Here is a 25,021-nt window from a genome sequence, read left to right on the forward strand (position 1 = left end):
TCGATGCCTCAATGTTGGATAACTTTAGGTGTATTCCAAAAGATTGGCAGCACTGGTCGTAAGCTTAACGGCCCTGTCCACTTTATAAGTTGAAGATTGGCGCGCAATGATTTAAAAATTCACTTACATAACCATTTGTCCCTTTAACAAGTTAAAAGTTAAAACAAATTATAATCCAATTAAAACTTAAATGTATTTTTTTTAGATTATAATAATCTACGCATGAACGCTTATTTTTAGAAAAAATATACAACAGTTTACATAGAAATTCCAAAAATTTACACACGTCTTGCTTTTGGCCTAACAGAATGGTACATAATATTATAATGAAACTTACTAAAAGTGAAATGATAGACTTTTTTTTTGGATGCAGGAAATGTGTTCAGCAAATAGTGCCTCCGTTCTGACCTACAGGTTGGCTCGCGCACACACGGAATGAAATGCAGCAAAGTATTTAGTTTGTGGTTTTGGAATACATGCTAATTATGAGCGTCGATGTTCCCACCTTCGTCTCCGTTGTCGTTTTCCACAACGCTACAGAACCGCCTAACCTATGGCTGTCGTTCCATACAAAAGCATTCCATAGAGCTGGTAGTTCATCAGTTCCTAACAGAAAATAGCTGTGCAATTTTAGAAGCGTGGCACTTGAAGAACTCGTAGCCCACTTTGGCGGCGCTCTTCAACGTTCCGGAGCTGTTGTGAGTGACAGACGACGACGACGAAGTTGTGGCGACTGTTGCCCCCGCCAGTTCACTGGCCGACGATGCGATGGCGATCGATGGCTGGGGATGCGCAACAAGCTGGCTGTGTGGGAACATCCGGCGCAGCACATGGTTGAATCCGCTGGATGCCTTGTTTCCGTTGGCTTTAAATCGCTCGATTCCAAAAGCGCGGATTGCACGTGAGAAGCCAAACACCTGGGAACTGATGTAGGCCCGCCGCACGGCCAGTGTTTTACCATCCTTCTGTTCACTATAGATGACGATCTCGTCTACTTTCTGAAATAAAAAGAAGTGCGATTTATTAATAGGAAAAGTGCAAGTGAAATACTTCTCACAGAACAACCTGGTGCTTCCCATAGAACAATAAATTAAGGAAACTATCACCATATCTTATCTCTGCTTTATGGGGGGTTTGATTTTGATAAAACCTGACTAATAAACATAATACGGCAGTTGTTTTGCTCAACTTGCATACAATAACCCATATAACCTGTTTTTGCTCGATTGAATTCACGGAAACTTCAAGAACGAGCCTTCTTTTCATTATATGGATTATAAATACATATGTATATACATATTCTGCGGTTAATTAAAAAACAATTAACAAGTTCTACGAGCACCACAGATGTATATGCTATAAGCTTTCTGTTCCCCACAGTACCACTTGACCAAAGTCCACTTACCATTATCTTCTTCATGCCTAGATTACGGGTGAATGTGGTGAAGGTCTTTTTGACCGGGTCCAGCACCGAATCCTCAACAATCTTGACCGGCACATTGTTGTAGAAACGAGCACCCCACTTTGGCACAGGATTCGTCTTGGATAGAAGACGGCGGGAGTAGAGTTTACCGTCCCGTACCTCCCTCAGGATGGTGTCTTCGGTGAGAACGTGGGTACTGGAGGGATTCGGGTATCGATTCCAATAAGCAACCACCACGTTCATCCAACTGTAGTCAAACACCGTCTCCGTGCGGCAGGTGGATGAAGTCACGACCATGTTGACGGTTCTTCGCCGATAGAGAATGTGCCTCGCCGAAAATAAAAGTGAAAGCCTTAGCCCGTCGTGACCCTGAGCTGAAAAGAAGAGCGGTCGTGCCGATAATCAATTGCAATCGCATGTTCCGATTTATAAATAGCCCGCGGAGGGTTTCCCTACCAGCCGTTCGCTTTTCGCAGGCAGTTGGTCGGTCGGTGGTGCCTCAGACCTCCAGAGTGCAATGTGTGGGACCAATTCGCTGGCGCACGTTGATTCAGCTTGATATTGTTGTTGTCTCGTGCCCCTGCCCCTGATTTGGGCGCCTACTTTTCTGCACTGAGAATTTTGTAATTGCGTCACACACGACAGGGTGCTCCGGGATCTCCTGCTCGCCGGTTATCCTCCTCTTGCCAATATCCTCTTGCTTCTCATCTGAAGTCGACCGCGACAGTTAATGCCCTCGTCTCCGGCTGGCCCACAGTTTCATTGCACTATGTTTACTCAATTTAAGCCAATTTGAAATCCAATTTACGCTGGACAAAGGCCATCCGGAAACAGCTGTAGTATGGTGCTGAGTAGTGCTGCAAAACGTTGGCCGGTTGGCAGCGCCAAAAAAGTACTGCAGTACCAAAAAGTTGGCAGTACCGGGCCCCTATATCTGGCAACGCTGTTACTACCAAAACATAGGTTACAAAGTCTGCTAGCAATATATTAACAAAATGTCGGTGGATTGGTTTGGATATGTTTACGCCGCTACGGTGGCTGCCGGCGGTATTATGGGCTACGCCAAAGCAGGTAAGGGAGTTAGCAAGAATTCTGTATTTGAACCGCAACCGTTACTATTGTGCAACCAATTTTAGGCTCAATTCCGTCGTTGGCTGCTGGCTTGTCTTTTGGAGCCCTGCTGGGCTATGGAGCACATCTGAACTCCCAGGAACAACCACGACCATTGCTTCAACTCGGAACATCCCTGTTCTTGGCCGGACTGATGGGTGCCCGTTGGAATCGCTCTGGAAAGCTAATGCCCGCCGGCGTGGTCTGCATGCTCTCTATTGCAGCTCTTGTCAAGAACGTGATGACCTACAATCGCCACTTGCCGCTGCCCACAAACACAAAGGGTTCATAAACGTTCCATTTTGAAGATTAAACAATGCTGGACTTGCCAGGAGATTTTATTTCTTGTTTTTATACACGCCACTTGCTATTTTGGGCTTTTATTTAAATATTGGTTTGGGTTCTGGACCTATAGAACACTTTTAAAGCGCTGTGTCACTTCCAAGCTAGCGATAAGATATGTACTTTTGGTTGGCTGACGAATAAATTTTTATCATATACTTTATCATATATTTAAATACTTGTCATGTTAAAATAACTTCAATGAGGCATTTTATACCCCCACAATTATGAACAAATATATACTTTTTAATGTTTATTCTTAAACTTTAATTTTGTTTTTTTTTTTTTGTTTGATAAATGTACAGTTTCATTTATTATACGATGTTCAGTTAACTACAACTAAAACTTAGCTATTACATTTTTTTTTTTGTATAAAAAAGAGCATTATGCTAGGTAAACGTAGAGTAATGAATTTTTTGTTTTCGTTTAATTTAGAAATCTAACAATTTTAATACAATAATGAAATGAAAATTTAAGTTTTCTTGTAGGCAAAAGTGCGGCAAGGTTAGTTCTCGAACATGTCTCAACCTTTCTAGCAATTTTCTAACAGAAAATGATAAATATTTTGTTAAGTAAAAAGTACAAATTATTTATGTTTATCACATTGGAAAGTGGGGGGTGATTGGTAATTTTCCTTCCGATTAATTTGTGGCTCCGATAATAATTTAGGTAGTCTGCCGAAGGGGGTTTTTTTTTTAGAATGAAGTTATTACAGAATAATATGTACTATTTTACAAGAATTTGCATTAAATTAAATTACATAAAATCATTACATAATATATGCATGTACTGAACAGAACAACAAACATTCGGGATGCACTTGGGAAGGTGGCATCGCGTCCCTTTGCTGTTTGAGTTGATTTCAACAGACAATATTTTAAATTAGTTGCGGCTAGAACTAACAACAAATCAATAGGGTTTCATACAGATTATAATAGTAATAAATTCTAGCTAAAAACACTTTTTAACTGCAAACATTTGCGTTCCAATTTCGATGGCAGTGCCAGTTCCGGACGATCTCCATATTTCTCACTAGAACGGAAACAGCTTCCAGTTAACCACTGTGGAGAAAATGTGGAAAATGGGGAAAATAAAAAGAAAATTAGTTAAATTTTAAAATATGATGTGGTTTTTTGGGGCGTGCAAAAACAATGAGATAGTTCAGGGGCCAGGGCGATTATTATTTTTTTTTGAATGGAATCTAGAGGTATTTTTGCAGACGCCGGCCATTTTGAAGTGTGTGCATGAGTGTGGTATGTGCGTGTGTTCCATTCCATGCGTTCCAATTGCCAAAATACTTTGTATTTCTTTTTTCACTTATTTTCACCATTTGCTGCTTATTTTTGTTGTTTAGTATGCAGAATGCGTTTATTTCAATCCATGCCATTTCTTGTAGATCAAATGATACTTATTCGCTATAGTTTTAAATATTTCATATAGTTTCTATAATGTTTGCCTTCAAACGGTGTGTATGCATGTGTGAGAGTAGAGTGTATGGTGGTGTGTAGTTTTATGCTGGTATGTGTGTGCATGTTTCAATGCCAATTTTATTTCGATTTATTTTTGTTTTTTTTATGTGTGTGGTGGCGTGTGTTTCGATGCAATTTGGAAAAAAAGAGGAGCAAGAGATTAATCGCCTAAATATTTAGGTAATCAGCGATGAGATTTTGATCGACGATTTTTTTTTTTTTAAAGAGAGTGGAATGAGAGATATTTTTCTTAAAGCATGCTTTATGAGGTCTGCGGATGTGTGAGATGTCCTGAATGACAGAGAGAGCTAGGTATTTAATTCGGTTTACTAAAATGATATACTATAAATATTATTCTAGAATCTAGAACATGCCAAATTAATAGGGAATTAAGAATCAAAAACTACGATTCGGCTACAAAATTAAAAAAATGTGATCGATGCAATTCAATGCCATATGCCAGAATGCTTAAAATACGAGGTTGTTCCACATTAGGATTAAATGATGGCCCATTACGTATGCGTACTGTTGGCAGTAATATAAATGATGAGTAGCACTTGCATTTCACTGGACCGCAACAACCGGAGTTATATGTTTGTTGGTAATTAAAGAGGGCAGGCAGCAAAAAAAATTATAAGAATAAACTTTATTACTAAAATTAACGCGTTTCCATGCTCAAAACTACGCAAATACTTTATTTTTGTAGTATACTTTAAGGCAAAGCTTTAGATTACTTCTAGGGGAGTTAAGAACCCGATTGAATGCTGGATTTATTTGGGGCTTACCGCACGCAAGGATAACGATTTCGGTATCGATTTCGGTTTCGGTTTCGATCGGTTTGGCATTTGACAAGTGTATGGATGCGTGTTGCTTTTGTTTTGTGTGTGTGATTGGTTTTGATATTTTGTTGTTTGTTCTGTTCTGGAGAGCAGCTTTTTTTGTAATTGATCTGTATGGGGTTATCCTGGCTAGCATTATGTAGTAGCTTACGGACGTAGGGTTCTTAATCGCATCTCGCATTTTGTTTTTTTTTTTCTACATGACTCGTGTGCGGCGTATTAGTTTTTGTGTTTTGATTTTGGGTTTCTTGCTCTGCGATGTCGTTGTCGTTGTTGTCGCCTGTTCCGTGGTACTGGGCGAACTACTACTGTCCAACACCTTTGGCTGGTTGTTTGTTGTGTCGCCAATGTAGTTTGTCACGTAAGCCGGCGATACTGTTTGCCGATGTTGCTGATTACTATTGCTACTACTATTAGTTTTGTGAGCCTTAATACTACTCCGGTTTGGCGTACGTTTTAAAAAGGAGCTGCCGCCATCAGTGCTGGATCCTTGCCACTGCTGTTGCTGTTGCACATTGCTGCCTGTTGCCGTGCTAATGGACGATGAGACAGATGTTGTTGTGGTTGTGGCTGTCACCGCTCCATCATGCAGTGCTTGCAGTTTTTTAAAATACGCATCAAGAAAGGATGTAGTTGTTATCGGTTTATTGGTTGGCTTGGCACTTGGCCCGATGGTTGGTGATGCTTGTTGATGTTGTTGTTGTTGTTGTTGTGTTGCAGTTGTTTTGCCAGCAATTGTCGTTGACGGTACAATGGTCGCTATGGTGGATGGTGTGTTGAACTTACGTTTTTGCCGCTCAATTGCTTCATTGCTCTGAATGCCGGCAGTCGCCTCGTTCTCCTCATCGGGCAGCAGTTGCTGCTCCTGTTGCTCGTGTTGCTGTTGCTGCTGTCTCTGGTTCTCGTCCTTGTTGTTCTGTTGCTGTTGCTGTTTTGACCCATTGCTCGTGCTGACGCTGCTGCTGCTGCTGGTAACACTATAATTTTTAAGGCGTTTTTGTACCAAAGGTATTTCAACTATCGACTGTTGTTGTTGTGACTGCTGTTGCTGTTGTTCTGGTTGCAATTTGGTTTCATGTTGTTGTGTCTGTAGCATGTGTAGATAGTATTCGATTTGTTTGCGTAGTTCGTGTGTGTAATATTGTAAGAGGTTTGGTGTTTGTGTAGTTGTTGTAGTTGTTGATGTTGTTGTTGGTATTATTGTTGGTGTTGCGTAAGGATCACCATTGCGGCGACTGCTAACGCTGCTGCTGGTGCGCGTCTGGACCAAAACACCGTTATCCCTTTGGGCTTGCTGCTCCGCCAGGATGCGATGCAGATAGCCAAAGGACTTGGACTTAGGCCGAGCCGTAGTCGTGGTCGTGGTCGTTGTTGTTGTTGTGGTCGTCGTTGACGTCGCAGCCGCAGCAGCAGAGCTCTGATCAATCCTGTTGTCCTGACGATTGCCATCGTGCTCCTCGCTACTAGTGTTGCCCTCATCCTGCTCCTCCTCATCACTCTCGTTCTCATTCTCATTATCATCCTCCTGGGAATCGGTCTCCTCGCTACTATTCTCAACATCCTCCGTAGCCTCGGAGCTTGCATCTTTCTTGTTGTCAATTTTACTATTTTTTTTTTAATTTTTTTAATTGTGTTTTTTATTTATGGTGTGGGTATAGTTGTAGTTGTTGTTGTTGGTGGTGTTTTCGAATTGGTGTATAAAGGTGTAAAAGTTTGTATATTAAAAATTTTTATATTCTGTGTGTATATTTGTGTGTTTGGGAAACCCAATAGTTGTGTGCGTGTTTTGTTTTTGGTTTTTTTTTTTTTGTTAATATAGAACTCTTAGCTTACACAACAAAACTACTTGATAAACAGTCAATTGCTAAATAAAAAAAAAGGATTACCAAGGCTACTGTACTCACTTGTAGACTAAACGATAGTTGTGTCCATAATCAGGAATGATGTTCGAGGGCAGTGGTGTGCACCGACCATCCAGACAATGCTGATTATTGATTAGAGAAGAAGATTATAGTTTATCCATTTTAGAAAGAATTTCTTCTACTTACATAACCATTACCACAGGCCGAACCTTCTGCCGCTGGTCTGTAGGCCACACAGTATCCTGTCTGGGCATCGAAGCAGAACAGTTGGGCGCACACTCGCTCGTCCTTGAAGCAGGCATATGTTCCTCGATCTCTGCGGCACTGGGCATCCAGGGAGAGCAGAGTGCCCGGCAGTGAACGACCCAGGGCGCTGTCCTCATGCGGGGCATTGTGCAGGCAGGTGGCAGTATCTCCGCTGGAAATACCATAGTCATATAAATCACTCTATTTAATGGTAACTTTTTTAAGCTTACTTGAGGAAATGATGGAAACTCTGTACTGTACAGGCAGACCATCTAAATCCCCGCTCCGTGTGACGCAGATCGGACATTATATATCCATCCTCCCAACGGCAACGCTGGGCTCCTGGTCCGCCCAAGTAGCTGGGTGGTGGCGACCCGTCATGCACCGCTCCCAACCTGAGAAAATGCGAAATAATCAAAAAAAAAAACCAAGAGCATGAGACACATTTTGATTGAGCGGGAAAAAATGTTAATTGATTAATTGCACGCCGAATGATGTCAAACGGAAATGCAAACGAGTTTCAGTGACCAGTTTTTAGCAACGGAAATTATTCATGTTTTTTTTTCATCCAAATGAAATCCCCAATCGGGGATTTGGGCGTGAACTAGTAGAGCACTTGAAGTGGCTCACAAGAAAAAAAAAGGTTAGATGCCGGAACGGGCAATGAAAGTGCCAGTGTTTCAATAAAATATGAGTTTAGTTTATGATTGCCATTAAGGATCAATATAAATTTTAATACAGGTTTTGGTGGCTACTTACAGATGTCCCACTTCGTGAGCGGCCACAATGATGCCGCTGAAGCCACCGGTATCTTCGATGATGGCCACGCTGTTCACCTTCTCCAGTCGCTTGTTCACCACGCATGCGCCACCGACGTAAGCGAAGCCTTTTCCAAAAGAAAACACACGACCAAAAATTTGGGCAATTAGTTACTTGTTTTTCTCCGAGTTACATTTTCTTTTCATTTTTCATTATAAGTTTTTAGTTTTTTTCTTTTATTTTCTTTTGTTTCTTGTCCAACAGGAAGTTGACAATTTTTTTTTCCATGTCGCCATCACAGTTGCAGTTATTAGGTAAAAAACAAAAATAGTATCTGATGGTTTATTGCATCTGAGTAATTTCTTTTGTCTTTATTTTTTACATAATAACTGCAAGCTGTTGAAAGATGGGGGTCGCATTTTTTATGTGAGAGAGCCATTAGTTAGTGATGTATTTAAATGTGTATTTAGTTACAATTACCATTAGTTATTTTTTGGTTAGTCCATAGACCATACAGCACACCAAGGATTATTTATTGTTTTATTAGTAGTTATACCACAACCAGCTTATAGTAGGAATTTTGAATAATCTCTGAAAACAACTTTATAAACAGGAAGCTCACGATGTATACTTTTTTTTTGTATTTTTTTTGCATCCAACAATATGTTTATCTTATCCCAAGTGAGCAAAACATTTGCTTAAACTTCGTTATTATATACGTTTTGTATTGCTTAACCGCTGAAACTGAACAAAAGTGTTATAATAGATTCCTGATAGAGACAACACATGTTTTCGCATATTTTACATTTCGCAACAGAACGGAAATAAACATTTGATAGGGCAATGTTCACATAACCCAACATGTAAACAAAACATGCAGATGATAGCATCATTTCGTCATGGAAAGATATTTACACAAACGAAAATAGTAGAAGAAAGATGAGATACTTTTGGAGAAAAGTTCTCAGGAAGAGCAGTGAAGAAACTGTACAGTTTGAGGAGCACTGCCAAGATGGCGCATGCACAGCCGTTTCCTCTTCCGGCTGCTGTACAAAGCCACGTGTCACACACAAACACAGATATATAATATAATTATATATGTTCAGATCAGATCTTTGAAAGGAAAGAGAGAGGTGGAACAGCAGCAGCAGCATTAACAGCATAGAGAGAGATAGAAAAGAGGATAAAAATAGAGACAAAGAGACGTGCATGAAATTCAATTAAATTTGCTTAATTTTGTTGATGATGGAGCGACGCATTTTGGGTTCGGCGGTGACCGCCTTTAATGTTATTTATTTTTAACGCGTTTGCTTAACTTCTGTGTTTCGTTTTTTTTTCTGTGATTTTTTTTGCATTTATCTGTACAAATGTTGGCTAACAAATTGCCAGCCAATGGTTTTGGGGTCTTTACCTGCGGTACCGCGATTACATTCACCATAAGCGGAGGTGCGACGGCACATATCGAGTCTGCGGGCGAAAATTGTTCAAAAATGCGTAGAAATTTAGATTTTATTTGGATTTTGGGGTTTTTTTGCTTCATTTAATCAATTATCTCCTCTGGATCGAAGTTTGATCGATAGTTGGTTATTTTTGAAGCCAATTTGTTGGCCTCCCCAATTGAGCATTGGAGCAGTTTAAGATTTGAAAGTCAGAAAGGAAGGAGCTCTACCTTATAAACTACGAACCACTAAAAGATTATTCAAAGGGCGCATGTCTAAAATCATAGCTAATAAACCATTCAACTTTTAAGCTTCACTTAGACTATATTTTTCCACAAGGATCCTCCATTAGAGTAGGCTTTAAACCACAATTAAATACTAGATCTTGATGTAAGTAAATGCTTGAACCAATGAAACCTTAAAGCAGATACAAAATACTAACCAAATCAACCGGTTTTATGTTTTATGGCCACCCGATCCGCCACTCAAATTAGTTTAACGCTTTGAAATCACTTATTTTTTTGTATCTTTTTCTAAAATGTTTGTAAATCTAGTGTTTTGTGAGTTTATTTGTGTGTATGTTTGTGTCTGTGAGGCGTGTAATTGTGGTAGTAATTTATTAAGACCCACACGCAAATTTTAGTCAAAAATTTACTTGGATATTAAGGTGTTTCGCGGAGCTTGAAGGGGGAGGTGCAAAACCAAAAACTGACTAAGATAATGTTAAACACCCGCAATGACATTTGTTCTAACATAATTGTGTAACCATATGCGTACTGAGCGTGTGTGTGTGTTTTTATGGGGTATTTATGAGTCTATGTCTAGGAGATTCTTGGTATTTCTTTGAAATCTTTTTACCCGCTGTGCCCTTGGTGCAACGACCTCCTTTACGCCTGCGACACATATCATACCTAGACGCGAGTAAACATTACAATATAATTGAGAAATCTTTCAAAAGACATAGTTTGGAGATAGGTAGGATAGAGGAAGAAGAAAGTGGACTGCTCTGGAAAATCGGCTGTCGATTCTGCAAAGAGAATACAAAACACAAGGCGATAACTTGGCCAAGTCCATGGCCCACTCACTTGGTAATGGCCACGGCAATATCGTAGACGGGCAGGCGACGTTCTCGGAACAGATACTTTCCCATGTCCGTGAGGGCAGCGGCGGAATCAATGGCATCACGGCCCACACGATTGCGTTCCAAGTATGGGGTGGCATCGCGTCCCTAAAAATGAGAAAAAAGGTTAAAAGATTATTGGAGATTTTTAAATAATAAACTTTAGTATATATCAACCACCCCTCCAGACCTTTGTGGTCTGACATTTGGATTCTCGTAAAATCCATTTGAATACTTAATCGAAATTCCATTCTCCCAAAAATCAATTTTAAAATACAATTGAACCTTGTGACCCACATTAGAATTCAGTATGCCAGCAACAGGTAGTGAAAATTGCAAAATACCATCCATCCATACAACCCCCAAGGAAGCTCTCGTTGCAGCTCGATGATGATGATTTTGATGATGCAACGCTTTTGGCATTTGACTGGATGAGCCAAAGCGAATGGTAAGAGCTTCGAGTGAAATATTTATGGCCCAGTCGATGGTGAAAATGAAGTTGGAAACCAAAGCCGAAACGGAAATCAAGTGAACGTGAAAAACGTGCTGCAAATGCAACATCAACTGCAACTGCAACTGCCACTGCAACAGCAACGATAAGGCCAATGTTGTTAATGATAATTACAGGTGGAGATGATCAAACTGCTCAAGATGATGATGATGATGATGTTGCTTGACAAAGTCAAAGTCGTGTGGGTTTCCTTTGAATTTTTGGTTTCTTTTGAGTGTTAGGCTAGGCCACAGCACAAAACCAGTTGCAGTTGCAATTGTGCGTTGCATAATTGGAGCTAAAACCGAAGCTGAAGCTGCAGTGGCAATTTCATCAGCTATGTATGCCCGAACATCCGAGGGCAAGTTGCAGCAATCGTAAATTAATGTACAGGTATGTATGTATACCGACGTATGCATCGTGACTGGAGGGGCGTTTCCAGATTGGCTGAAGTGACAGTAACATAAATTAAAATAACACAATTGTCAATCACTTTGAGCCCTAGGCAAATCAATATGTTAATACGGCTCAACAACTAATCTTTGTCTGTGGCCCGAACCAGTTGCAGTTGCAGTTGCACTTCCAGTTCCCCAGTTGGATCTCGGATCTCCGGTCTCTCTGGCATCCACAGTGCAGGTGATAAAACCAAAGTTAAGTGACAAACCGCACTCGGTTGACACATTTGATTTGCAGCCATTTGCCAACTGCAAAACAATCTTGGAGATACTCCGGCACTAAGCTTGGTTGTAGCTCGGCTTTGCCAGACCGGAGTCGAAGTCTTTTGATAAATTACCAACCAGTCGGACAGACAGCAGATGTCTAGGAAATGAACATAGTCTGACAAACTGATCTATAAACACATACACCAGAGCACAGAGCAGATTTTGAAATTCGTATGAATACTTTTAGTGCCAAATGAGACGCTCGATTGGGTGTATCTTTCAGATAGTTTGAGGGGCTCTATCCAGCATTAACAGTCAGCACTCGATGTCTAATCATTTCGGTTTCGTTTCTATCTCACTATTCGACGATCTGACATATTGATCATTTGCAAGTGCGGGCACGTCTTAGAAACAAGCTACAAAAGCTCAAATTCGATTTTGTTTTTACTTGTTGGTAATTTTTGAAAGACAAAACTATCAAGAATTTTAAATGTTCCGTCTGTGGCCTTGGGTGTCGAGTGGGAAAGGCAAACGCATGACGCTCTGGCTTCAAATCGGAATTTACAAAATTACAAATAATTATTATGGAATTGCATTTTGAGTGGTTTATTAGAGCCGTTTCTGTCTCAAACTGAAGAGTCTTGGAAGACTCAAGTTGTTGGTTGAGGGGGAGATTCTCTAGGTCTAGGTTTTACGGTTTGGTAAATTTTAAAGAAAAACACCTAGAAAATTTGTAACCATTTCACAAAGACTATATAGTTGCCTTTATTGGGCCTTATAGTGGAATTTCACAAAATTTTAAAATTTTAAAGAGCGTTCCCCGTAAAATTTGAAAAAACACATAATTTGTTTTAAGATTTTTATACAGATTAGTGGACAATCAAATTACAAATCATTTGAGGTATTCCGCAAAAGAATCGGATAATTTTTGGCCAAGTTATGACCTTCTCTGTGGGCTGCATGGGGCCTCCATGCATTTTTCTACATTTTGAAAGGGATCGTCCAAAAAATTTGACAAAAAATCTAAAAAAATTATGTGTCCACAAATCTGTGGAGAATTAATCTACGATTCGTTTATTGTACTCCGCTAAAGAATCGGATAAGTTTCGGCAAAGATATGACCTTCGCTGTGGGCCGCATGGGGCCTCCATGCAGTTTCCCATATTTTGAAGGGGATCATCCAGAAAATTTGAGAAAAAAATTTGAAAAAAAATATGTTCTCACATTTTGATGTAGATTTGTGGAGAATCAAATTACAAATCATTTGAGGTATTCCGCTTAAGGATCAGATGACAGATTGAATGGATACAGCCTTTGCGGGGCCTTATAGTGGCATTTCCATACATTTTCAAAACTCTGAAGGGGACTCCAGTAACAGTTTCCAGATTTCCACATTACCCACGATGGCCTGGGAAAGACAAATTTTTGGACCACCATCCAAGACAGCCAGAAAAAAATAATGGCTCCCATACAATCTCCTCCTCGGATGCAGGCTGGAAAGTTGCTGGACCATGGATGACCTGGCACATCTTTGATTACAGATTGCGCAATTCAAGTGGTCTTTGCCGCCATAGTGGTTACCCTACGAGCGGCCAAGCATTTGTCAAATAATCGGGAAAAAAGCTATGAAAAAAATATAAAAAACTTATCTCTGAAACTGTCAGTAGGACCTAAAATGTAACCAACCAAGAAACTAGCGACAGTCACCCAAAACCGGGACCGGTTTGCCTTTCCCCCAAAAAGAGTACGAAATAAAACGAATATTAAAAAAAAAAATTACAAAATTAAAGCTTTGCGACAGTTTTGCAATTGCCTTTTGTGCGTAATTAAAAGCAAAATGTTATATTTTAATTTAATTTCCCAACCCCAACTGGGTCTCCTTTTCCCGAGCCGGGCTTATACATAAATCTTGTGGTATAAAGAAAAAAAAAATAAATAAAAACTGTCAATTGAATTGGCTGTAATTTCTAGGATTTCGCAAGGCTCACTAAACTATCTAACAGGGTGGTGGACAACTGGAGCCGCTCACACCCACTTCTACACACTCAACAAAAACAAAAAAAAATAGCCACACACACCCACTAAAAGCCACCTCCTTCCAATGACATATAGTACGTACGTTTTGACTTTCGGCGCCCACACAGCGGCTTAGTTGGGCGGCTTGGGCGACTTGGCCGACAGGCGACCGATTGTGCCACCACCCACAGAGCCGCCAAAGTTTTAGGTCAAGATATGGGGAATACTTTTTCTTTTCAAACAAATACTCTACAAAATGAAGTTGAAAGGGATATACTACTTTTACTTTAAACTACTCCTTTATTTTTGTTTAACTTTAGTATATATTTTAGTCAATAATTCAGCTCTTAAATTACTCGGCAACTCCACATCCCGTTAGGGTATACATATAAGTACTCCTTTTGATTGGTAACCACTTTTCCGGCACTTTTCCAACATGGCCCATGGCAACCATTTATTTGTTTATTTGCTTGTCTCTGTTCCCTGAGACCCGATCCCCGAGCTTTACGTTTCCATTTGCATTATTGCAATTTATTTGTTTGTCTGGCACTTGCATTTTTGGCTACCGGCACTCTATATATACCAATATCTGGCATGGATATGGATATGGATATGGGTCGAGGGGTTTTCGAGAAATGTGCCCTGGGGCCAACACCTGGCCTGCCCTATTCCGAGCTTCGTTAGTCGAGGAATTTGTTATGACAACTTGCAAATATGAGAACTGGGCAACAAAAAATCAACAAAAATATATATACATATGCCTATATATTTTTTTGTCGGTATCTTGGGTGTGCCGGTCGTGCATTATTTGGCATTTCTGTGGCACTTTAGATTAAGTTGCCAAGATAAGAGCCTTTGGAGAATGTTGCTCGGGGAATACTCAGTCTCCCGATCTGGGATATGGAAGTTGGAGTCCATTTCTTTGCTCCACCCAGGCGGATCAATTAATCAAATGGAGCTCAGCGGTGGAATTCCTTGGACTGATAGCACAATGAGTGCAGGTGATCATAACAAGCCGTAGATACAGATTTATAAAGCCAACACTATATATCAGATCGGCTGCAGATCTGATTTGGCGTGGGGGTAGCTTAAGTCGGCTACCGACTTACTGGCTGAACCTTTATCTGTGACATTTAATTAACATTTTAATTAATTGCGGGCAACTTTCCGTTAGAAGTTAAACAACCTCGGCCCCGTAATCACCACACACCGCCCCTTCCTAGTCCACATCAAGTACAAGTGTTGAACGCACTGGCGCTGCGCTTGCGCCACACACATATTTCAATGCAGCCAAATGGCGGCAACGTTGCGTATACGCAATTTATTAGGTGCGTATCGAGTGGCAGGCATCAAAGCTCGACGGGTAGTTACTCAGTTTTGGGTTTCACTGCAGGAGCTTAAGACAATTTAAGGCTTTCCATTTTTTTTTTACTAAAATAATTTAAAATATTTATTAAGGCTTTAGTTCAGACGTCTTGGTCTTCATTTAATAACAAATTATTGATTTAAGAGAAGACTTATCTTGGCCAGCTTATATACCCTTTGGTTACCCCTTTATACTAAAAAAAATCATTTAATATTCCTCTGGCAAAATGTAATTTGAGCGCCTGCCACTCGATTAGAATTTTTGATTTAGCCAAGTTTCGCTTTTAAAAGTTGGCAACTCTCGTAACTGGGTTGGCACTTGATCGGAGCTCATTGTTCTGCCTCCGGAAAGCAGAAAAACAGAAAAAAAAATGCCATTAACCAGGCTTGATTTGCAGTTGCTCTTGGCTGTTCTTAACGCCTTCGGGCCTGGCTGGCTTACGCAGTTTATGGCTTATTAATGTTGCAGCGTTTTGTTGTCATTTTGTTGCGGCTTATTTATTTATTTCGTATTTCGTATTTCGTATACCGATGGTTTTTGGTTTTTGTGGTGTCGCTTGAAGTAAGAATCAATTAATTGAACAACTCTCATAGATCTCGGGGCCCCAAAGTTGTTGCCTAAGTAATTCTCTTAGTTATTTGTCAATGGGTGATTAATTTATGTGACTTGGAAGTTTTGTGCATTTGCTGGCTTTTTGTTTTATGAAGTGGAACGATTGGCAATTGGAAAAGGCACTCGGTGTTTTGTTACTGGCATTTGGGGTCAAGTTGTTTGGCTTTTGCCTTTTTTTGAAAAGTTAACACTCATATTTTATGGGCAAAGCATGTAAATTGCTACTGTACTTGGGACCAAATCATTTATCAAACGAATCTCTTCCGATAAAGTGACGCAAAAATTCAATAAATTCGTTCGACAATCTTGTCGCAATGTTTGGCAAACCAGATCCGTTGACTTATCGGATATGTATATCCAATAATTTGTTGCCCCATTCGCATTCTGAGTAATTACCCGACTTCCATATATTTTTATTCCGTCGCATTTCGCACTTTGGTTCACTTTGGAGCCTGAATTCATTCCGACATTAATTAGCGGCACAGCAAATGTTTAGCGACGGATGCTAAGATACATTATGTATCCACCAGATACGCACTCATAGAAGAGGAAGTGGCCCGAATGTATACCTCCCTCCCTCCATGTGTGTGTGAAATTGGGCACAAAATGGAAAATAAAAACATGCAAGCCAAAAAAAAATCTGATCTGAGTCAACTTTTGGCTAGAAAGCTGAGAGCTGCAGTTAGCGTGGCCCATTAGATTATGTAACCACGGCCAACACGCAGTTGCCTCCGCTGCGGCTGTTGCATTATTTATGCGGTCTGAAAATAATTTTTTCTTTTTTTTGTTATTTTTTTTCTGCGGCAACCGTAGTTTTGGAGAGTTAAAGCCAATTGACGTACTTAGGGTAACCCGTCGACATCGCAGTTGTCTCGCTTGTTGTCGTGTGGGCAGCCGCCGCTTGATGCAACTTGTGGCAGCAACGTCTGAGTGCTGCAGGTGCCCCCCAGCTCCGGCTATGGCATCGGCATCGGTTGTGCCAATTTTCCACTTTCGTGTGCTGCACACTCACCACTCTCTCCCCCGACAAATGGCTTCCTGATCTGACGCCAAACTGATTTGTGTGAGAAAGTCTAAACGGAGGGAAATGGTAGCACAGACACGACTCTATAATATTGTCAAAGTGTTTTATGGCTTTTTGGTTATGCAATCAAATTAGTGGAATGGTAATAAGTGAGAGATGTTAACAAACATCAAAGAGTTACCTCACGACATGAAACTAAGAAAATGTAAGGCAATAATGTCTAACTTATAGACTTTAGAATCCTGGCTAGTAACCCAGTTTCCATTTCAGGATAAGCAAGCATTGCCAGAAGGTTAAAGCCAAAACTTGTGGCCAACTCGATTCGCGTGCCCATAAAATATTTTGCCTGCTAATTTCTGGAAACAAAAAAACTTGTTAAAATTTGTTTGGCCCGGCTTTGTGTTACGGCCAAGCAAATAACCAAATTGATTGTTCACATTTTTTCTAACGAATCGAAGCGCATGCGTTGCATGTTTTTCTGCCTGTTTTTCTATTTCTGATTTTTGCCATGTTTTTTTTTCTATCTTGGCCAGATTCCCAGATCGTGACAGTTCATTTCTGTTGCGAGTCGGTTTCGCTGGCGGCTAGTTGGGAGCAAAGGAGTCGTAAAGTTGGCCCAATTGGCAAGATCCATTTGCGGCCATGGGGTTAAAGTTGAGCTACCAAATGGATTACTCAATTAGCCAAATGAAAGTCCAATTGCTGTGATTGTGTAACTAGCTGGGGGCACTTTAAGCCAATAAAATGTATATTATGGTACTTACTCGGGAGATAATAATGCCGGCAATACTGATGCGTATTCTGGGTCCCTTCAGCAGACGGTATCTCAGATCAACTCCGTTCCAGAATGAAATAAAGTATCTCTTGACCTGCAAGCAAGATATAATTCAAGTTAATCGCATTGTCTCGGTTTGAAAGCACGTATTTTCGTATCTAGCAGATACATTCATCACTGACATAGACTTTCATCTAAGCCGCAGAGTGAGAATCTGAGTTCTTGGTATTCTTTGGGGCTAGAACGCACCCAGTTGGAGAATTCTTATAAATCTTCAGTGTGAGTGATGTGCATAGTAATTATACAAATAGTCTGGGGATTGGCTTTAAAAAGAAGTGAATTCTAAAAGCAAAGTAAACGAATTTAATTGCACTATCTCTCCATAGTAGAATTTATTGATTTACGCGGACTTTTAGTCCTCTGGACTATCTGTCCCCTTTGGGGATTTTTCTCTGAATTTTAAAGCCAGACCTATCTATCAATTCGAACATATGTATGACTGGCGGGTCGCATAATATCTACACATGTTGCCAGCCAGAAACCAAACAAAAAACAACTTTTACAAAATCCTCAGACTCTAAAATCCCCTCCGGGTTGGGTTGGTTTGGGTTTTCTGTATTGGATATTGGGTGCGACGGTAACGCGTTCGAAAATCGCACACACGCAGAGACAATCACAGCTGTCTGCCGTAAAATCGCCGAAACAACTTCATTTCGGGCTCTTAATTTCTTTTTTCCATTTTTTATTTGACCATTTTTAGTTTCAATTGGTCGGCATGTCACGCACACGTACCTGCAAATTATCGCCGCCATGTAACCGATAGCCATCGTAGTCGACAATAACCAAGACCTCTGGATAGATGATGTACGGGGCCTGGCGCCGGGATCGGGTCCGGGATTCGGATGGCTGCGGCTCTGACTCCAGGGCGCCCTCGTCCTCGTCGTTGAGGTCCTCGAAGTCGGGACTGTTGGGAGTGCTGCGGCGACTGCGGCGCTGGCGACGCTGCAGACGCTCCAACTTTTCACTGGCCAGCAAATCATCAGGTTCCATGAAGGCTAAAGTCAAGATAATACGAGAAAAAAAACCATGATATAACCGGAAACTACGAATTAAACTTAAATTAAGCAAAAATCGAATATCGGAATGTCTTTATTATGATATAAGAAGCTGGGCAAGCCAGGTAGCCGCACATTTAACTGTATTCGGTATAATTTTTTGGAAAGGAATACAATATTTTGGGAATACTTTGCGGGTGAGAAATACCAGGCATAAAATAAATAATTTTATAGTGATTATCCGAGGAATTTTGGCGCCACCACAAGCCCTAAAAATGCAAAAGGTAAATGCATCCGGCGAAGGGCGAATTGTTACATTGAACTCTTTGGCTTTTACGATGGTTTTGTGTTGAATTTTTGTATTTTTTTTTGCGTTCGAGCATTGAGCAGGAAATGCTATCGGCATCACGTCGATCTCGGGTATGAGATTTATGAACCATGGCTTAGACCGGGGTTTTCTATGGGGGCTAAGCTCCTCTCTGGGTCAATGCGCCCATTAAGAACGTAGCCTGCTTCTCGCAGGGGGAAGCCAAGTACTCCAAGTATCATCATCTATCACTTACCAAAGTCACTCAGTTGATCTTCGGCTGCGGATGCCTCGCGTTTGTAAATGATGTGATGCGACTCCTCGGGATTGGGACTGAGCTCGTGAGGCAAGGGCTTAATCACCAGATCGTGACCAATGCTACCCTCCTGGAAATAGAAGAATGAAACAACATATTAGAAAAGGTTAATCCCTGTAACGATTTATTGCCAACTAAAAAGGCATACGACTAACTTTAATAACATTAAATTTCCATCGACATTTGTCAAACCACTGACACCGTCAACTCCATTTCGGGCCGGACCACCGACTGCCCCACCACCGGTCACTATTAAAATAATTTATTGAATTTGTACTTAGCTCAGCATTCTTGGCCCGCTGGCCATATGAATATGAGCTGCGTTTGAATGACGCTGGCCAAGTCATAAAAATTAGCTGCAATTTGCATAGTTGCACATTTTATGCAAATAATCCAAGATCTAGATAAGAATTTGTTTCCACACTATTTTCAGTTCTCTGCGCGTTTTTATCGCCTCTGTAATTGCAATAATTAGCGGAGTATAACAGAGCCGACAGACATGGACATTAAGTTAAGACCTTGAGAAAGGTTAGCCACTAAATTGTTGGCTAAACATTTAGATATTCGTACCTAAATGCTTTCAAATCAATTTACCCAAGATTTAACGTTAGTTTTAATTGGCTTTTTGTTTTGTTTATCAATCATCGATTGGCTACCCGAACACCCACTTGCCACCAGGCGTGATCTGGACTAATTAAATCTCGGCAATAATGCTATAATTAAAACATAAACAGTGAGCAAAGGTAGTCGGACACCAGAGCTACTGGCCACCAGCTGAGATCATGCAAAGCGGAATACAAAGGAAATAAAAAGGAATTGTAATGGGTAATGGGGTTTATTTTAGACAGAAAGTGAGTCACTTGGGGCTGGGTATTGTTTTTTTTTAAATTTCAGAAACCATTCCCAGGAGCGTAAAACGAATTTCAAATCGCAAAACAAACGACTTAAACAACGAACTTGATTTTGCTCTCAATATATTTGAGTTGATATTAAGCCAGAAAAAAATAAGAAAACGCCAAAGTTCAATGTCCCTGCACACGCGACTTGGCTTAAATGTCAACACAGCCAACACAAGCCGGGCCATAAGCAAATTGCAGCCAGCAAGTAAGCCAAAAGCAAGCCAACAAATTGCCACTGATGACATGGCCCAGACGATGCCAGCCAGGCCGGCAGGCACTTGAAATGCAACTCGAATGCTATTGGAAATTTTTCGGCCTCTCGCCGGCAGCATCGCACTCGACCACTTGAATTATGATAAATATTTGAGCCGGCGACATTTAAATGACTCTCGGCACACGGTGCGTATGATGAATGTGCGCGATAAAAGTTTGGCATTCACATTGAATTAAAGTTGGCAGCCGCTGCCAAAAAGCAAAAAATCTGCCAACACCTAAGCCAACAACTTTATTAAAGTGCATATGGGATTTCTTCACTTTGGTAGTCTGTGTAGTTAGTAAAAAAAATACACTGTTTTAACTTAAAAATCGCATTAATTCTTTATTGGGCAACATGAATTTATTTTTCATGTTTGTTTCGATTCGCTATGGATTTATTTTTATTAGCCATTAGGCAGATCTATTAATTTACGCGGCTAGCTGTAATTTTTCTCGGCTTGTGCCAGTTACCAACGTAGTGCTAGTAAAAAATTTTTCATGTTGCGTTTTTCCGCATTTCCACCAAACACTACAAGAGTACAAATACTAGAGTAAGCCAACAAAACAAAAATACAAGCCAAGGCGATTTTGGGTGTGTGCTGCTTTATTTTTTCTTAGAGTTTATGTTTTTTTTTTAGCTGTTAGAGTTCTGTGGCATGTGTATGATGTAACTGCCCAGATAGGCTGTAATTTTCCAAACGCCTTGCCTTGAACGCAATTTATGTGAAAAGAGGCAATTAATAAATTAGCCAAGTACAATTTATTGGCCTGTTGAAAGTGTGGCTAAGTAATAGTCTCTTAAAGTAATATATATTTGCCTTTGATCTAATTTTCTTTAAATATTTCCTGGCAATGTTTCATCATCATTGCTGATCCTAAGAAATTAAGAGTCAAATGTTTACGATAATCATGCCCCTTATAATTTTCAGCCTGTCGACAAGAGCTGCTTCGGGCCAATTACAAGTTACAAATGAAGGAGGGGTAATGCAGTTGCGAGGTGGAAAACAGCAAATTGCTTTCAAATCACGCAGCTTACACACTAAAGATACATTTGCTCTGGCAGTATCAGCTTTCAGCTGGATGTTTGGCTCTCGCCATCGGCTTGGCCCAAAATAAAGTTGTCCGAGTTGTCTTGTTTATGTAATCACCCACAACACGATTGTTATATCCACAGGAGGAGAGCTGATTTGGAATTACGTTTACGGCTCGGTTCGGTTTCTTTCAAATAGCCAGCCAGAAAGCCAGCCGGCTAGGCAATACTAATGGAAGTCGGCAGGCAGCCTTTCACACATTTCGGACAAGTGCGAGTATCTGTCAGATACAGAAACAAAAAAAAAAAAAAGTATCGAACTGAGAGGCACCTGCAGATACGCCCAGATGAGATTGCAATCAACGGACAATGAGCTTGATTGATTTGTGATGATATTTTCTTTTTCTCTTATTCAATTAAATGTAAATCATTATTTTTTAATGTATCTCCAACAATGATCGCAGATAATCCGCCATCCGCATCAGCCATCAGTTGCATAATGTGACACGCCACAAACGAGTTCACTGAACTAAAAATTTACTTACAATCAAAATTAACACCTATTCGTATTTGTTTTTCGAATTTTTTTTTTGGGTTCAGCCCAGAGCATCAAAGCGTTCGAATGTGCAAATAGCAAAAATTGGCAGACACCTAGCCACAATACCAACAAAATAAAGCAATAAAATCTGACCAAAAAAAAATCACTTTGCGGTTTGTAATTTTGGGAAATTAGCATAATTTGTGCAAATTCATGACACGAACATGACACGGCCCGGAGTCAGCGGAAGGAGTTGCCGAGTCGCGATCATCATAATAGTCATGACTATTGCTGCTCCGGCTACTTGCCACTTGCCATTGGCCAAAAATCGAAATGACGTCAGATTGTTGGTTGTTAATTGAAATAGAAGTTGCCATCGAACAAAGGAAAATTTTCAAGTCCGATTTAAATATAAATGAAGCATAATTCAAGAGATTTATTTACGAATTTTTTTTGGTAAGATGGCATTTATTCGAAAAATCTCGCACATTCAAAAAAGCTGTTAACCTGTCGATCACAAAACCTTGATTGGTTGAAATAGTTATTGCTTGTCCGCTAGTCATCAATGAATATGCGTTAAGGTGTGTGCCTGATTTGTGTTATAAATACATATTTCTGTTTTTTTTTTTCGGTTATCATCTTGGTCAAGGTTAAATCTAATCGGCTCTTAAGATCGCTTTTCAATGCGAGTGCATGTTGTCGTAAACTACTACAGCCCGGCATCGACAATAAGAACAAGAACGGATACCCATATACCTTGTCGGAAAGAGACGGGTATGTTTCGATAGAGAGAGATGGGGAGATACCTGGCACGGCTGAGCCGTGTTAACAGTTTGTTTACATAAAGCAGCTCGTTAAAAATATTCCGAACCCACCTTCAGGCAGCCCGCTCTCGAGCTAGTCTTAGATATTTTGTCGCTGTATCTGTATCTGTGGCCATAGCTTTGGCTGGTCAATGAATATTTATAAAAGAATAAAAAATCAGCAGCAGTGGCCACCGCCCATGGTCACTCGGAGTGGCCGAAGCCAAAGAACCTGGCCCACACATAGGTTCTAGCTCCAACAGCAATCAAAAGCAATCAAAATTAATTTGCTCACAAAATGTATCTGCCACTAGAACGCACTCTCATGTGTTTTTTTGCGAGTTTCTTTATTTTGTTTTTGTTATGATGTTTTTCGTGGTTTCTGGTGCGTTGGTGCAACAAGTTCAATACGGAGTGTGCTTTCAAGTTGCCGCTCCAATAACTCCGTTCGGAAATATTGTATCTGCGAGTGGTAGGTAGCCAGGCAGGCGTATGGCCACTGGCCAGGCCTAATGAAGTTCGAGTTACATGTCAAAGTCAAGTGGAGTCGACATCAATCGGGTTTGATTGACTGATCGGAGGTTATCCTTGCACTTAGAAGTGTCTCTTAGAAGTGAAGGCCTCTCAAGGTTGTCCGACTGGGTGTGTGTGTGTGCGATGGCAGTGGGCTATTGCGGTTCTATAACAAAAATAGTTGACCATATCTTGCATAAAATCCATCATAAGATCAATCATATCTAGATTTTCTACTCGGTTGCATGATTAATGGCATACCCCTTTCATTTACCATCGTTTAATCCGCTTAATTGAAATTGAATCCCCTGTGAGAGAGATCAGCACCATGGCATAATCAAATCGAATCACCATCAACGGCTATCCACCGAATTTTCGGATAGATCTTGGCCCGTGCCGGGCTCTGCTTTAAGTCCCCATGGAGCGGTTTTTGACGTAACCGATATGGCCGTTTATTAAAATGCAATATGCTGCCTAAAAGTCGGAACGGCACCCGCCTGAAACCTTGTTGCTTGCCACACCATCAGGTTGCACCAATTAAAAAACATTTTTCTTGAGGAAATTGCAGCCACTACCCATAAAAATGCATGAAAAAAATGTGAATTTTGATTAAATAATACAGGCAGTAGGCTATAATTGAAAAACGGTATTTAATCCTTTGTATTTCGGGTTATGTGCCGTTAATAGAGCAGAGATCGTGGCTGATAACTTGGCACAGTGTACATGGGTTCGTGTCACGCTGCCATCTCTGGCAGAGGCGTTGTTCCCGATCTGCATATGAGCTGCTAACTGATCTTGTCGGCTTGGCGTCTGGCACTTATGAATATTGTGGTAACACGCTCGTTGTTATGTCGACTCGATTTAGTTTCACTTAAATTTTAAGATACAATTTTTTCTCCTACCAGCCATGTTCCTTGCGGCTATCGAATAACCATATTCAAAACTCGAAACTCGAAAGACTTAAGCAACAAACTCGTCAGTTGGGGGTTGTGTCGTCTACTCTATTTTATAAAAAATGAATGCAGATAAATATCCAGGGCGGAGCGCGGTTCCAATTTGCAAAAAACTATTTCGCTATTTTGCATTCATTGCACAATGACCATAAGCCGGATCAAGTGGCTGGCTGGAAAGTTTCGGGCTTAATCAGTTGGCCGAAATGTGGAAAACGAATATAGCCATCAAATTGTATAACATTTGTAAATGTCGCCGCCGCATAAATTGCAATTCTCTAGTTGCAGTAGTCCCCATCCACATCTTCAACGCCTGAATGTCAATTGGATAGACTTTGGCTCATAAATTGTGCAATTTAAACGCTTGAATGATGCTGCTCCGGGCCAATGCAAATGCAAAAATCAAATCAGTGGTCAGCCAGCTACTATATGCGTTGAGAACTCAAGAATCCAGCCAAGAAGAGCAACTATCGCAGACACATTGAACTCTTTGTAAATATCAAGGCTAGCAATTAGTTGGGAAGGTGAGAAGACTTTGTTGGAAGAAGCTCTCTCGGGGCGAATAAAAACTTGTTTCTTGTTCTCAGCTTTTGGCACTTTGGACATGAATGTTGCTTAATGATGATGCTGCGATTGCCGTCTAATAGAGTTGGCCAAAAAGGCAGAGAGCCGTGTCCAAATGTCGCCTTCTGCTACCTAATATTACTGTTTACTTTTTTTTTGTTTTTCTTTGCTAAATGGCAGCGCACATATTGATATTTCCAAAGTTGTCAAATGTCAAGAGGGGCTTTGAAAAAAAAG

The 25,021-nt window shown here is 40.5% G+C and overlaps 3 protein-coding genes across 10 annotated transcripts in view; 1 reads left to right on the plus strand and 2 right to left on the minus strand.

Moving 5' to 3' along the window:
* Positions 1-174: 174 nt before the first annotated feature.
* prel (preli-like) lies at positions 175-2,266 on the minus strand. The gene is made up of 3 exons (XM_017250483.3): positions 1,880-2,266; positions 1,406-1,797; positions 175-998 (listed from the first exon to the last, which is right to left on the minus strand). Exons 2-3 carry the CDS (start codon positions 1,718-1,720, stop codon positions 600-602), a joined length of 714 nt encoding a protein of 237 aa, XP_017105972.2. The 5' UTR covers positions 1,721-1,797; positions 1,880-2,266; the 3' UTR covers positions 175-599.
* Positions 2,267-2,335: 69 nt separating this feature from the next.
* Positions 2,336-2,874, plus strand: LOC108131561 (transmembrane protein 14 homolog). Its single transcript, XM_017250484.3, has 2 exons — positions 2,336-2,494; positions 2,560-2,874. The coding sequence occupies exons 1-2, from the start codon at positions 2,419-2,421 to the stop codon at positions 2,823-2,825; spliced, it is 342 nt and encodes a 113-aa protein (XP_017105973.2). The 5' UTR covers positions 2,336-2,418; the 3' UTR covers positions 2,826-2,874.
* A 247-nt stretch (positions 2,875-3,121) lies between these two features.
* sona (sol narae) overlaps positions 3,122-25,021 on the minus strand; it is a 45,298-nt gene continuing 23,398 nt past the window's right edge. Inside the window, exons 6-16 of one of the 8 annotated variants that reach the window (XM_043210363.2) lie at positions 19,173-19,302; positions 18,347-18,609; positions 17,544-17,648; positions 10,575-10,717; positions 9,462-9,517; positions 8,051-8,177; positions 7,522-7,686; positions 7,232-7,463; positions 7,088-7,167; positions 5,130-6,787; positions 3,122-3,936 (exon numbers count right to left, since the gene is read on the minus strand). In XM_043210363.2, coding sequence (XP_043066298.1) covers positions 5,380-6,787; positions 7,088-7,167; positions 7,232-7,463; positions 7,522-7,686; positions 8,051-8,177; positions 9,462-9,517; positions 10,575-10,717; positions 17,544-17,648; positions 18,347-18,609; positions 19,173-19,302 — 2,709 coding nt within the window. In that variant the 3' untranslated portion in view covers positions 3,122-3,936; positions 5,130-5,379. Of the gene's footprint in view, positions 3,937-5,129; positions 6,788-7,087; positions 7,168-7,231; positions 7,464-7,521; positions 7,687-8,050; positions 8,178-9,461; positions 9,518-10,347; positions 10,401-10,574; positions 10,718-17,543; positions 17,649-18,346; positions 18,610-19,172; positions 19,303-25,021 lie in introns of all 8 variants that reach the window. The other 7 variants (XM_070277999.1, XM_070277998.1, XM_043210367.2 and 4 more) reach the window with 7 other exon arrangements.

Source organism: Drosophila bipectinata, chromosome 2R (genome assembly GCF_030179905.1).
Source record: "Drosophila bipectinata strain 14024-0381.07 chromosome 2R, DbipHiC1v2, whole genome shotgun sequence".
NCBI classification, from domain to species: domain Eukaryota; kingdom Metazoa; phylum Arthropoda; class Insecta; order Diptera; family Drosophilidae; genus Drosophila; species Drosophila bipectinata.

What these genes read in the sequence shown, in the direction of transcription:
- LOC108131561 (XM_017250484.3), top strand. Translation starts at nt 2,419, where the DNA reads ATGTCGGTGGATTGGTTTGGATATGTTTACGCCGCTACGGTGGCTGCC. An exon ending in TATGGGCTACGCCAAAGCAG is followed by an intron (nt 2,495 to 2,559) that starts GTAAGGGAGTTA and finishes AACCAATTTTAG; the next exon opens with GCTCAATTCCGTCGTTGGCT.
- prel (XM_017250483.3), bottom strand. Translation starts at nt 1,720, where the DNA reads ATGGTCGTGACTTCATCCACCTGCCGCACGGAGACGGTGTTTGACTAC. An exon ending in TAGGCATGAAGAAGATAATG is followed by an intron (nt 999 to 1,405) that starts GTAAGTGGACTT and finishes TTTTTATTTCAG; the next exon opens with AAAGTAGACGAGATCGTCAT.